The sequence below is a fragment of the Pelodiscus sinensis genome, chromosome 20 (assembly GCF_052426305.1).
Source record: "Pelodiscus sinensis isolate ZL-2025 chromosome 20, ASM5242630v1, whole genome shotgun sequence".
In the NCBI taxonomy this organism is placed as follows: domain Eukaryota; kingdom Metazoa; phylum Chordata; order Testudines; family Trionychidae; genus Pelodiscus; species Pelodiscus sinensis.
The window spans coordinates 2,963,880-2,976,764 of NC_143071.1; the positions used below are offsets into that span (position 1 = coordinate 2,963,880).

The following is a 12,885-nucleotide window of genomic DNA, read 5'->3' on the forward strand; positions in this document are numbered from 1 at the left end:
GGAGCAGGCCCCTTCCCCCTCCGGCAGCACCCAGCAGCACCCCCAGCCCGGCCCCTCACCAGCGCTCCGACAGCAGCAGCTTCAGCTGGGGCTTGGGCAGTTTGAGCTGCTGCTCCTTGATGGCGTAGGTCAGCACCTGCCGGTCGGAGTAGCGGTCGTAGGGCTGGTTGCCCAGCTCAAACAGCTCCCAGATGGTCACGCCCAGAGACCTGCGGACACGGGCAGGAGAGAGCGTCGGGCTGCAGGGCCGGGGGCACGACCCGGAGCAGGGCCCAGGGAGCCACCGGCCCCACCCCACTCTGAACAAGACAGGCAGGCGCAGGCTCGGGGCAGGGAAGAGACAGGCCAGTCCCAGCCACGGTGCCCCACGGGCTCAGGGCCACGGGCAGCCCACGAGACGCGGCCGCAGCCCGACACCCGCCTGCCGGACAGACCCCCCCCAGAGGGGCCCCGGGGCTGGGGCTGCCCCGCCCAGGCCCTGCGCTCACCAGACGTTGCTGGATTTGGTCTGGTCCACCACAAGCAGGTTCCCGTGCACCTCGTCCACGAGCTCGGGCGCGATCCAGCGCAGCGGCACCCACAGCTGGTCGGCCGTCACGAAGTAGTCGTCCTGCCGAGCATGCAGGGTCAGCGCGAGAAGAGAGCGTCAACCTACGCGCAAGGGACCGGCTCGCCCGGTGTGACGGTGGCACCCCGAACCCTGGGGCCCCGGCCCCTCCAGCTCCCGGCTCCTGCTGCCCGGCCCAGACCCCCGGCCCCCACAGCCCCAAGCCCGGACCCCTGACCTCCGCGGCCCCGGCCCCTCCAGCTCCCGGCCCCCTCTGCTCCAGTCCCCATCCCTTTCAGCCCCCTCTGCTCCAGCCCCTGCTGCCCCAGCCTCTCCAGCTCCCAGCCCCCCGCTACCCCTGGCCCCTCCAGTTCCTGCTGCCCTGGGCCCTTCCCCTGGCCCCCCCACAGTCCCGCTCCCCCCACTCAGCCCTGCTGCTAGCCCCTCCCTCCCAGCAATTCCCCAAAGACTCCAGCCGGCAGCAAGTTGCCCTTGGTGCCAGGCAGGAGCCGTGTCTCCCGGACTCAGCGGGCAGGCGAGGGCAGGGCTGCCGGGGTGCCCCCGGGAGAGGAACAGGCTGGCCACGGGGATTCCCCCCCCCCCAAGCGCAGGGGGCAGCCCCTGGCCTCGCCCAGCCCAGTGCCGGGCACTCTGCGGGCTGGGCGGGGGGCAGTGCCGGGCGCGGTGTGGGGGAGTCCTGTGCGGAGCAGGCTCAGAAATACCCGCCCGGGGCCCCTCTCTCCAGGCGGAGGGGAGCCCCTTGCCAGGCCGATGCCGACCAGAGACACCCCAATGCATCAGCGCCAGCAGCCAGGCTCCGACCCCTGCCCTGCCCTCCGGAGCCTGCCCCGGGCCCCTGAGCCCGAGAGGTGCTCTGGGCAGGGAGGGGGCCCTGGGCCTGGACCAGAGACGCCCCAGCGGCCGGGCGTGGGGAGCTGCCAGGCCCGGCCGCCAGCCCCCTCCCGGCCCAGCCTTACTTTGTACTTGCAGTGCGCCAGGCCGCAGTCCCCGATTTTGACGGTCAGGTCGGCGGTGAGTAAGCAGTTCCGCAGCGCCAGGTCGCTAGACAAAGGGAGGCAGGGCGGCCGTTACACACCCGGCGCTGGCGTGCACGGCCGGCCGGGGAGCGGGCACCGGCCGGGCAGGGAGGCAGCGTGTGAACCCGGCCCACGGGCCCAGCCAGCGGCAGCCCGGGCCAGGCTGAGCGACCAGGGACAGCGGGCGCAGCTGTAAGCCCCTCGGTAGCCAACCACCAGAGGGGAACTAGGAGCCCACGGCCGGCCTGGCAACCTGCCTGGCAGCCGGGACGTGTGTGTGTGGGGGGTGCAGGCGAGGGGGCGAAGGGGGGGGTGCATGGGTGCGTTGAGGCTGCAGGGGTGAGGGTACAGGGGTACGGATGGGAGTGAAGGGGGGGGGGGGGTGCATGGGTGCGTTGAGGCTGCGGGGGTGGGGGCACGGGGGTACGGGTGGGGGCGAAGGGGGGCCACATGGGTGCGTTGAGGCTGCGGGGGTGGGGGCACGGGGGTACGGGTGGGGGCCAAGGGGGGCTGCATGGGTGCGTTGAGGCTGCGGGGGTGGGGGCAGGGGGGTACGGGTGGGGGCGAAGGGGGGCTGCATGGGTGCGTTGAGGCTGCGGGGGTGGGGGCACGGGGGTACGGGTGGGGGCGAAGGGAGGTGCATGGGTGCATTTGCGTGGGGGAGTGTTGGAGGGCATGGCGGGGGTACATGCACGGGTGGGCAGGCGGGTGTCTGTGTGTGACCCAGGCAGGACACGGTGGGGAGGCGGCGCCCCCAGGCCTGGCACGTGGCCTGCAGCTGGTGGACCCGGCGGGACCTAGCGTGCGAGCGAGGGCGCTGGCGGGCCGCGTCGGGAGGCTCTCGGCGCCCGCTCACACACGCGCGCCGCTGCGCCTGGCGCCGACGGGCAGGCTGAGCTGAGGGGCCCAGGGACGCCGGGCTGGGGAGGACGAGACGCCCCCCCATTCCCACTGCGGGGGGGGCTGGCCCTGTGGAGACGCGCAGGGCTCCGTTCGCCGCCCACACCCCGGCGGGGAGGCAGGGCCGGGGGCCTGGCAGGGGCCGCGCTGGGCTGGGAGGCAGGGCCCGGCGAGGCAGACGAGACGAATCCGGTGGCCCCAGGAGCCAGCGCTCGCCCTCCTCAACAAAATCACTGATGCTGGAGTCTGGGTGCGCCACTCGCTCAGCACCAGGATATTGTTGGGGAGGAGAAGCCAGGGGGCCGAGCAGGTCGGAGGAGCCCAGGCGGCCTGGGCCAGCGTCAGTGCCGAGTTGTGTTGCTGCGCCGGGGAGAGACCCCCACGGCCGGCCCTGCACACGCCCGGCTGGGAACCCAACGGGCCCCCCAAGCCCTCTGACGCCGCCCCCCCCCCGCCAAGGAACCGAACACCCCCGGCAGCCCCTCGTCCTGCTTGGCCCACATCCCCTAACCGCACATGCTGGGGGGGGGGGGGGGGGGGCGCCTGCCCCCAGGCCTCAGCATGGAAGCCCCCCTACTGCAGTCTACTACCACTGGGGCCCAGGGGACGTAGTGGGGGGTGCTGGCAGGGGTGCGGGGGTGTGTGCCTCAGTTTCTCCCCCTTGCAGCTCTCGCTGCACGGGGGGGAAGGGCCAGGCATGACTCCCTGGGGCAGTGTGTCAGCATCTCGCCCCCTGGGGATTCACCTTGGGGCTGGGAGCAGGACCCTGGGGGAGGCGGAGCTGCCTGGGGGCTCAGGGACCTGTTGCCGGGGGGGTTTTAGTCTTGGTTGGGGGAAGCGTGAGGGGAGCAGACTAAGTCCAGACCGGGGAGGGGGGGAGGGCGAGGCCAGGGGCCTGTGGACCCGGCCCCCCAAGAGGACGACGGCTCTGCCCTGGCTCCGGAGGCATGTCGAGCCCGAGCTGGCCTGGAGCTCTGAAAAGCAAATTACCCTTCGATTCTAGGGCCGGCTGAGTCCCCGCTGGCTGCGATGGGGGTGCAGGCCGGGGGCTCCCCCACACGCCGTCACAGGGGCGGCACCCGAGGGGCCCCAAACTGTGGGACGGGAAGGCGGGTGGATGGCGCGACCCAGGATACGGGGTCGTTATGAGGCCTGCCCAGCCCCTCCTCCCCCAGTCCTCACACACACACCCTCCTCACCCCGGCCCTGGTCTCCCCCCCCACCAGGGTTCCCTGAGAGCTGAGCGCTTGGGCAAGAGAGAGACTCAGGTGCCGCCCAAAGGATCAGCAGTGCCCGCGCAGCCGGCGGCATGTTGTGTCGCCTGGTGGTGCACATCCGCACGGGCCTCGGTGCACAGAACAAAATTGATTCTGCACATGGATGGAAAAAATTAGCGGGAAGGTTGCTCCCCACCCCGGTGTCTTGCTCTCCAACCCGCTCCAGGACGCGTCCCCGGCAGGGCGCTCGTGGCGATGCGCAGGGCCAGAGGGGCTTTCCCCAAGGGGGGAGCAGGAATGGGGCCCCCCCACCTTACCTGTGCACATAGTGGTTCCTGTGCAGGTGCAGGATGCCGCAGGCCACTTCGCAGGCCATTCTCTGCAGGGTGAGGGGGTCGGGGGCCATGGAGTCGGCCAGCTGGCAGCTCCGCAGGTAGCCCTTCAGGTCCCCCTGCCATGGGACAGCCGGCGTTACCGTCCCCGCGCCCCGGCCTCGCCCGCACGGGTCGGCTCCCAGAGCCCCTCCCCCGGCAGCCGAGCATGGGGGGGCGTCAGGGGAGCGCGGGGGCAAGGGACGAGCTGGGGCAGGGCAGGGAGCTTGGCCCAGAACAGGGGGGTGGGCAGGCCTGGGGGGTACCCCCCCATTCCCCCGCCCCGAGCCACATGCAATGCCTGGGACAGCCCAAGACACCCGCGGGGGGGGGCGGATGTGGCACGGGGGGGTGGATGCCCAGCGCCCCCAGGAGCTCACCTCACCCGGGGTCTAGGGGGGCTGGAAACCTCAGCAAGGCTGGGTCTGTCCCGGGTAGCCCCCAGTGCTGCAGGGACCACGCAGGGGGCTCTGTGACCCCCACGAATGGCCATTGCCTGTGGCAGAGACCAGCCCTCACTGCAGGTGGCCCCCCCAGACGAGCTGTGCTCGTAAACCGCCCCTCGCCCCCCCCCCTGCGCCCGGCTTCCCTCGCTCCCTGGAGACTCACTGACACGGGGCAGGAATTTCCACCTCTCCTGGCCTCCCGGCACCCACCGCGCTCTCGCCGGGGCACCGGCCCGGGGTGGGGGGAGCTGAGACCCTACTGGGGGGCCGGGGGACCCAGCGTGCTAGACCGGGGTCTGGGCGAGACGAGCTGGGACCCGGCCCGGGGGAGTGGAGGGGAGGGTCCCAGGCAGCCCGGGGCGGGGGGCGGGGGGTAGAAAGCAGGCGACGTACCAGCGGGCAGAACTCCATCACCAGCAGGTACGGCGTCACCTCGGCGCACTGGGCCAGGCACTGCAGCAGGTTGGTGTGCTGGAGAGCCCTGCGCAGGGAGAGCACGCACCTGGCACCGCTGGCCTGTGGCAGCCAGGAGCACGCAGCACCGGAGTGAGGGGCACCGGCAGGGCAGGGGGAGCCCAGAGCAGGGCTGGGGGGCTGTGGGGCAGGAGTGAGGGGCACTGGCAGAGTGGGGGAGAGCCCAGGGCAGGGCTGGGGGGCCGTGGGGCAGGAGTGAGGGGCACCGGCAGGGCAGGGGGAGCCCAGAGCAGGGCTGGGGGGCCGTGGGGCAGGAGTGAGGGGCACCGGCAGGGCGGGGGGAGCCCAGAGCAGGGCGGGGGGGCTGCGGGGCAGGAGTGAGGGGCACTGGCAGAGTGGGGGAGAGCCCAGGGCAGGGCTGGGAGGCTGGGGAGTGCAGGGCGGGCGTGAGGGGCACCAGCAGGGCAGGGGGAGCCCAGAGCAGGGCGGGGGGGCTGCGGGTCAGGAGTGAGGGGCACTGGCAGGGCGGGGGGAGGGCAGGGCGGGGGGAGCCCAGGGCAGGGCTGGGAGGCTGGGGGGCTGCAGGGCGGGCGTGAGGGGCACCGGCAGGGCGGGGGGAGGGCAGGGCGGGGGGAGCCCAGGGCGGGGGGGCTGCGGGGCAAGCCTGAGGGGCACCGGCAGGGCGGGGGGAGCCCAGGGCAGGGTGGGGGGAGCCCAGGGCAGGGCGGGGGGGCTGCGGGGCGAGCCTGAGGGGCACCGGCAGGGCGGGGGGAGCCCAGGGCAGGGCGGGGGGAGCCCAGGGCAGGGCGGGGGGGCTGCGGGGCGAGCCTGAGGGGCACCGGCAGGGTGGGGGGAGCCCAGGGCAGGGCGGGGGGGCTGCGGGGCGAGCCTGAGGGGCACCGGCAGGGCGGGGGGAGCCCAGGGCAGGGCGGGGGGAGCCCAGGGCAGGGCGGGGGGGCTGCGGGGCGAGCCTGAGGGGCACCGGCAGGGCGGGGGGAGCCCAGGGCAGGGCGGGGGGGCTGCGGGGCGAGCCTGAGGGGCACCGGCAGGGCGGGGGGAGCCCAGGGCAGGGCGGGGGGAGCCCAGGGCAGGGCGGGGGGGCTGCGGGGCGAGCCTGAGGGGCACCGGCAGGGCGGGGGGAGCCCAGGGCAGGGCGGGGGGGCTGCGGGGCGAGCCTGAGGGGCACCGGCAGGGCGGGGGGGGGGGGGGTGAGGTAGGTCCCGTGATCAGCGTAGCTGAGAAAGGAACCTTTTCAGCGCTCTCCTTGTCCCAGCCCGCGCGATACGTCAGCGGGGGCAGCCCGGTGCTCACGCCAGGCAGAGAACAAGCGGGTACCGGGCCGTGCCGACCGCCCCACCAGGCCACAACAATGGGGGGTTTGTTCATCTCCCGGTGCAAAGCCGAGTGCTTCTCCATTCCCAGCCCCCGGCCCTGCCCCCGCCCTGCACCCCCGCGCCCCGGCCCTGCCGGCGCCCTGCACCCCCACCCCGCCCTCCCGCCCCCCGGCCCTGCCCCCGCCCTGCACCCCCGCCCCCCGGCCCTGCCCCCGGCCCTGCCGGCGCCCTGCACCCCCACCCCGCACCCCCGCCCCCCGGCCCTGCCCCCGCCCTGCACCCCCGCCCCCCGGCCCTGCCGGCGCCCTGCACCCCCGCCCTGCACCCCCACCCCGCCCTCCCGCCCCCCGGCCCTGCCCCCGCCCTGCACCCCCGCCCCCCGGCCCTGCCCCCGGCCCTGCCGGCGCCCTGCACCCCCACCCCGCACCCCCGCCCCCCGGCTCTGCCCCCGCCCCGCACCCCCGTCCCCCGGCCCTGCCCCCGGCCCTGCCGGCGCCCCGCACCCCCACCCCGCAGCCCCTGCCCCCCGGCCCTGCCGGCGCCCCTCACCCCTGCCCCCTGGCCCTGCCCCCCGGCCCTGCCAACACCCCTCACTCCCAACCTGCAGCCCCCCAGCTCGTCCAGACCAGAGGCGTAGTTACGGGTGGGCCACAGCCCATCCACTTAGCCTCCAGGCCCACCCAAACCGGGGCCAGGGCCGCCCGACTCCACAGCCTGGCCGCGGCGCTCTCCTCCCCGTCTCCAGCCCCAGTGCTAGCCCCTGGCTGCGGCCGGGTGGGGGCCAAGCTTTGGCGGGATCCCCCTTTGCCCCATGGTGCACCCTGCAGCCTGCGCGCCCATCGCTCCTCCTGCCCCCTTTGCCGGGGGTCTGGATCCCTCCTGCCCCCCACCACACCAGATCCCTCCCATGGCACTGGATCCCTCCTGCAGGCTTGGCCCTTCCTTTCCCCCCAGGACCTCCCCCAGACATTGCCCACCCCCCCAGAAGCTGGGCCCCCCCCACGTTCCCTGTCCAAGCTCCGCCCCTGGTCCAGAGCTGCGCCCCCAGACCCAGGCCCTGGCCGTGCCCCACAGGCCGGGACTCCCAGGGCTCCGCCGAGCCCCCGGCCCGAGGCGCCGCCCACGAGCAGAGGGGCAGGCGCCGATTCCGGCAGCACTTTGGGCTGGGACCAGGCGGCCGGGCCCATCCCCCCCCCCGTGGCCCAGAACTGGCCCAAGCCGCTCAGAGATGCCAGGAAGGGACCCAGCCCCGGGGCCGCCCCCCGCCCTTCCCTGGGGCAGGGAGCCCCTCCGGCGCGGCAGCGGCCCCCGGCCCACCTGTACGGCTGGGCCTCCTCCAGGAACTGCATCTGGTCCTGCACGCTGGCGCTGGCCTTCAGCTCCTTCACCACCACCTGCGCGCTGCCCAGCCCCGAGTGCACCTCCCCCAGGAACACCTGGGGAACAGCGCGGTCAGCCCGGCCCCGGCACGGCCCCCCCCGGCACGGCCCCCCCGCCCCCCCCCCCGGGCCCCGCCACGGCCCCCCCGCCCCCCGCCCCACGGCCCCAGGCCCCCGGCACGGCCCCCCCCCCCGGCACAGCCCCCCCCCCCGCCCCCCGGGCCCCGGCACGGCCCCCCCCCCCTGCCCCACAGCCCCAGGCCCCCGGCACGGCCCCCCCCCCCCGCCCCACGGCCCCCCCGCCCCACGGCCCCCCGGCACACCCCCCCTCCCCGCCCCACGGCCCTGCGCCCCCCCCGGCAAGCCCCCTCCCCGCCCCACGGCCCTGCGCCCCACAACAAGTCTCCTCTTCACCCCACAGCCCTGCACCCCAGGGCCCATCCCCTCCCTGCCCCACGGACCTGCATCCCACTGCACGTCCCTGCCCCATGACCCTGGGCCCCACAGCACATCCCCTCCCTGCCCCATGGCCCTACGCCCCAGGGCACGTCCCCTCCCCGTCTCCACAGCCCCTCTCTGCATCCACAGCCCTTAGTCCTGCGCCCCAGCCCCTCCCTGCCCCTATGGCCCTTCCGCCTCCCCAGCCCCTTCCCCCCTCCTGCTCCCAACCCAGCGCTGCCCCCTCCCCACAGCTCTCTCCCCTCAGGGACTGGCACCCAGGTCTCCCTTTCCCCAGTTTCCAAGGCTTCCTGCCCCAGGACCCCGGCCCCGGCAGCCCAGGACAGAGCCTTGCCGCGAACCACACTCAGCGCAGCCGGGGGGGTATCCCGGGCCCTGAGCACTCACACGCAGCGGCTGGTGCAGCCGGGGCTCAGCCCCACGGCTCTAGGGCCACCCCCCACGCTGCTCCAGAGCCCCGCCCCCGGGCGACTCCCCGGGAGCCCTTCCCGGCACTGCCCCCAGGAGCGGGACGCGCTCACCTTCCCAAACCAGCCATGGCCGATCTCCTTCAGGTAGAGCAGGCTGTGCCGGCCCAGCTCCGTGGCCTTGAGCAGCTGCACTGTAAGAGAGCACATCCGGCTAGCGGGGCGCCCTGCCCGCCGGCCTGCCGGGCTCCCCGCATGGCCCCGCCGCGCCCCGGCCCCCTCCTTCCGCTTGGTGCCAGGCCCCGGGCTGCCTCCCGGGGGTCGTCCATGGGCCCCGCGGCGCCGGCTCAGGCGCAGCCCGACAGCATTGTGCCCGGCGGTCCGGGGGGCAGCCGCCCCTCACACCTTGCCCTGCGGCACCCCAGGGAGGGCGGCCCGTGCCCCCCGGCAGGCAGCAGGGGTCCGTCGCGGCCCCTCCATGTCCCGGAGCCGTTCCCCACGCCGGGCTGGGAGCCGTCTGCCCCGGCCGTCTTTCCGAGGCCGCAGCAGGTGGGGGGCGCCAGCTGGGAGGAACAGGGCTACGCAGCCAGGCGGGAGGGGCGGGTGAAGTCGGAGCGGCTGGCGCCCTGCGGGGAGGCTCCGGGGCATCTGGCATTTAGCCCCCCCCCATCCCTGCCCCGCGCTCCTCCCTCCCGGCCAGAGTCCCAGCATTCCAGGCCCACGGAGCGCCGCAATGGGCCTATTGTCGGGCAGCCCCGCGCCGGCCACGCCGGACACTGGGGCCATTGTCCGGGGCCCCAGCAATGCAGCTGGGGCAGCCCCCGGCCCAGCGGCGAGAGGGGCGAAGGCGGCGTCTCCATGGCAGCGTGTGCTGGCGCCCCGGCCTGCCTGGCAAGCTCAGCATTCCTCTCCCACTCGCGGGCCTGCCGAGCCGGGCCGGGGCCGCTCCGGGGGATGAGACTAGCACGGGGCCGGCGCCCCGGCAGGAGCCCAGCATGACCTGCCGGCCAGGGGCCTTCCCTGCCCCACCCCACGCAGCCCCCTCAGCACCAGGCGGCTCCCCTGCATGGCTCTCAATCCCCACGGCCTGGCTGTCCCTCCTGCTTATGGGCCAAGCCAGCTCCTCCTCGGGCCGGGCTTACGGGGCCTAAATAGCACAGTACCCGGGCGCCCTGTGTCTGGTGGCAGCGGGGGGGCAGATTTTGTAGCGAGGTGATTTTATCCTCTCCGGCGACCCGCTAACGAAACCTCTCCGGGCACATTTTAAACCAAGGTCCTGCCGGCTGCCGTGGGGAACTCCGAGACCGTCCGTCTGTCCCGGGCGCTGGCCCACGCCGGCCAGCTGCCTTCCTTGCCCCTGGCCCGGCTCTCTCCCGGGGCCAGGCTGCGTCACTTCTCAGCTAACTAGCTCCTCTCCGGGGGAAGCAGAGCCAGCGGGATAGGAAGAGGCGGGGGGGGGGGGGATCATTAAGACCCAGCGGTGCCCCAAATTTCCAGGTGCCCCACGCAGCTGCGCAGTCTGTGGATGGGTAAGGACGGCCCCGGCGCCCCAGCAGGCGGCCTTCCCCTCCAAAGCAAGCCCTTGTCCCGGGCGTGGACGCCAGGTGTGCCGAGCCGGGACGCCAGCCCCACGGGCCGGGACGCTGCGGTCGCCAGCCCAGGCAGGAAGGCCCCGGCCAAGAGCAACCTGAGCAGGTGCCAGGCCACGCTCTGGCTGCCAGCGCCTCGGGGCGGGACAGGCCCCATAAGGCCCAGCACTGCCCCCCTTGGGGGGGGGGGGCTATAGGCAGCCGTTGGACTCTCCAGCCACCTGCCACCGAGCTGGGGGGGGCACAAAGTCAGGGAGAGTCCTCAGAGCCGGCCGTGAGACGGGGCTGCTGGGCACGGTCCCTGTGTCTCTCCTCCCTCCCTCCCGCACAGCACGGCCGGCTCCCTCCCCACGTCGCGGGGCAAGGACCACGACAGGGGCCAGCCAGCCCCCCAGGCAGCTGCCGGGCCTGCCCCGGATCAGGGCGGGGAGCCCGGTCCTGGAGGGGAGAAGCCACGAAGGATTCGGCGCGGCAACGCCCCAACCCCGCCCCGCCGCGCTCCACCGTGCTCCACCCCGCCCTGCAACGCCCTGCCTCACCCCGCCTCGCCCCACCCCGCCCCACCGCGCTCCACCCCGCCCCGCCCCGCCCCACCGCGCTCCACCCCGCCCTGCAACGCCCTGCCTCACCCCGCCTCGCCCCGCCCCGCCCCACCGCGCTCCACCCCGCCCCGCCCTGCCCCACCGCGCTCCACCCCGCCCCGCCCCGCCCCACCGCGCTCCACCCCGCCCCGCCCCGCCCCACCGCGCTCCACCCCGCCCCGCCCTGCCCCACCGCGCTCCACCCCGCCCCGCCCTGCAACGCCCCACCCCGCTGCGCCCCACCCTGCCCTGCCCCACCCCGCCCTGCAACGCCCCACCCCGCTGCGCCCCACCCTGCCCTGCCCCACCCCGCCCTGCAACGCCCCACCCCGCTGCGCCCCACCCTGCCCTGCCCCGCCCCGCCCTGCAACGCCCCACCCCGCTGCGCCCCACCCTGCCCTGCCCCACCCCGCCCTGCAACGCCCCACCCCGCTGCGCCCCACCCTACCCTGCCCCACCCCGCCCTGCCTCACCCCGCCCCGCTCCACCGCGCCGCTTACCCGAGCGCCCGGGCTGCTTGGCCATGGGGAGCGACACCTCGGTGAGGGGCAGGATGTAGACCTCGGGGCCATTCTGCGAGGCCGGGGAGCCCTGCACCAACTCGGTCACGTAATCGTCGCCCTCGGCATTCTCAAACTCCTGGCCCGGGCACAAAGCAGAGGGCGGGGGGTCGGGAGGGGCAGAGGTGGGCACGGAGCCCTCACGGAGCCCCCCCCCCAGCACGTCACGCAGCTGGCAGGAGGGGCGGAGCCGGGAGGAGCCCGGCCCACCCTGCCTCGCGCCTTCGCTCCCTCTCCCCCGGCCCCGGAGTATGGGGCAGTCGCCAGCGCCCCCTGGGGGCTGCCCCGCCCCCGCCGAGCATCGGCCTCCCCCGGGCCCGCTCGCCTGCTCCCCACGCAGCCGTGTCCTGAGGCCACCCGGCCCTTCGCGCTGCCGGCTCCCTGCCAGCCAGCGCCCCTCCGCGGCCGGGGAGAGCAACCCAGCGCCAACCTCCCCCACCTGGGCCGCCTCCCCCCCGGGCTACTGCCCCCCCAGGCTCTGAGCGCGGCCCCTCCCCCGCCAGGCTACTGCCCCCCCAGGCTCTGAGCGCGGCCCCTCCCCCGCCGGGCCACTGCCCCCCCAGGCTCTGAGCGCGGCCCCTCCCCCGCCTGGCTACTGCCCCCCAGGCTCTGAGCGCGGCCCCTCCCCCGCCGGGCCACTGCCCCCCCAGGCTCTGAGCGCGGCCCCTCCCCCGCCGGGCCACTGCCCCCCCAGGCTCTGAGCGCGGCCCCCTCCCCCGCCGGGCTACTGTCCCCCCAGGCTCTGAGCGCGGCCCCCTCCCCCGCCGGGCTACTGCCCCCCCAGGCTCTGAGCGCGGCCCCTCCCCCGCCGGGCTACTGCCCCCCCCCAGGCTCTGAGCGCGGCCCCTCTCCCGCCGGGCTACTGCCCCCCCAGGCTCTGAGCGCGGCCCCCTCCCCCGCCGGGCTACTGCCCCCCCAGGCTCTGAGCGCGGCCCCTCCCCCGCCGGGCTACTGCCCCCCCCCAGGCTCTGAGCGCGGCCCCTCCCCCGCCGGGCTACTGCCCCCCCAGGCTCTGAGCGCGGCCCCCTCCCCCGCCGGGCTACTGCCCCCCCAGGCTCTGAGCGCGGCCCCTCCCCCGCCGGGCCACTGCCCCCCCAGGCTCTGAGCGCGGCCCCCTCCCCCGCCGGGCTACTGCCCCCCCAGGCTCTGAGCGCGGCCCCTCCCCCGCCAGGCTACTGCCCCCCCAGGCTCTGAGCGCGCCCCCTCCCCCGCCGGGCTACTGCCCCCCCAGGCTCTGAGCGCGGCCCCTCCCCCGCCGGGCTACTGGCCCCCCAGGCTCTGAGCGCGGCCCCTCCCCCCACATTCTCTGGGCCGCTTGCTACTCTCTGCCCCCTGCCCACCCTGCTGCCTTCGGGCACAGCCCTGGAGAGCGGGCAGACCGGGAGCCCCCGGGAAGGGGGTAGCCAAAGGGCCGTGGCCACAGCGGGCGCGTGTGACCCTGTGCCGGCGTGAGAGGAAGGGCGGGGCGGCCCCGTGTGGGGTGGGAGTGACGCCAGCCCCCTCAGGCTGCACGTGTGCCACCAGAGGGCTGCCCCCATGTGTGTCACCCCCACTCAGAGGCTGGTCCCAGCCCCGTGGCCCTGCTCTCGCTGTGCCGCGCCCGGGCACCCTCCTCACACAGCCCTTTGGGCCTGGCCGCCTCCG

At 75.6% G+C, this 12,885-nt stretch overlaps 1 protein-coding gene across 4 annotated transcripts in view; it reads right to left on the reverse strand.

The window, feature by feature from the left end:
• Window positions 1–12,885, reverse strand: part of LMTK1 (lemur tail kinase 1) — a 60,369-nt gene that overhangs the window by 10,153 nt on the left and 37,331 nt on the right. For all 4 annotated transcript variants that reach the window (XM_089771835.1, XM_089771834.1, XM_075904067.2 and 1 more), the window contains exons 3-10: window positions 11,182–11,320; window positions 8,626–8,705; window positions 7,584–7,702; window positions 4,912–4,999; window positions 4,019–4,152; window positions 1,525–1,609; window positions 489–610; window positions 60–209 (exon numbers count right to left, since the gene is read on the reverse strand). In XM_089771835.1, the coding sequence (XP_089627961.1) occupies window positions 60–209; window positions 489–610; window positions 1,525–1,609; window positions 4,019–4,152; window positions 4,912–4,999; window positions 7,584–7,702; window positions 8,626–8,705; window positions 11,182–11,320 (917 nt within the window). The remainder of the gene's footprint in view (window positions 1–59; window positions 210–488; window positions 611–1,524; window positions 1,610–4,018; window positions 4,153–4,911; window positions 5,000–7,583; window positions 7,703–8,625; window positions 8,706–11,181; window positions 11,321–12,885) is intronic.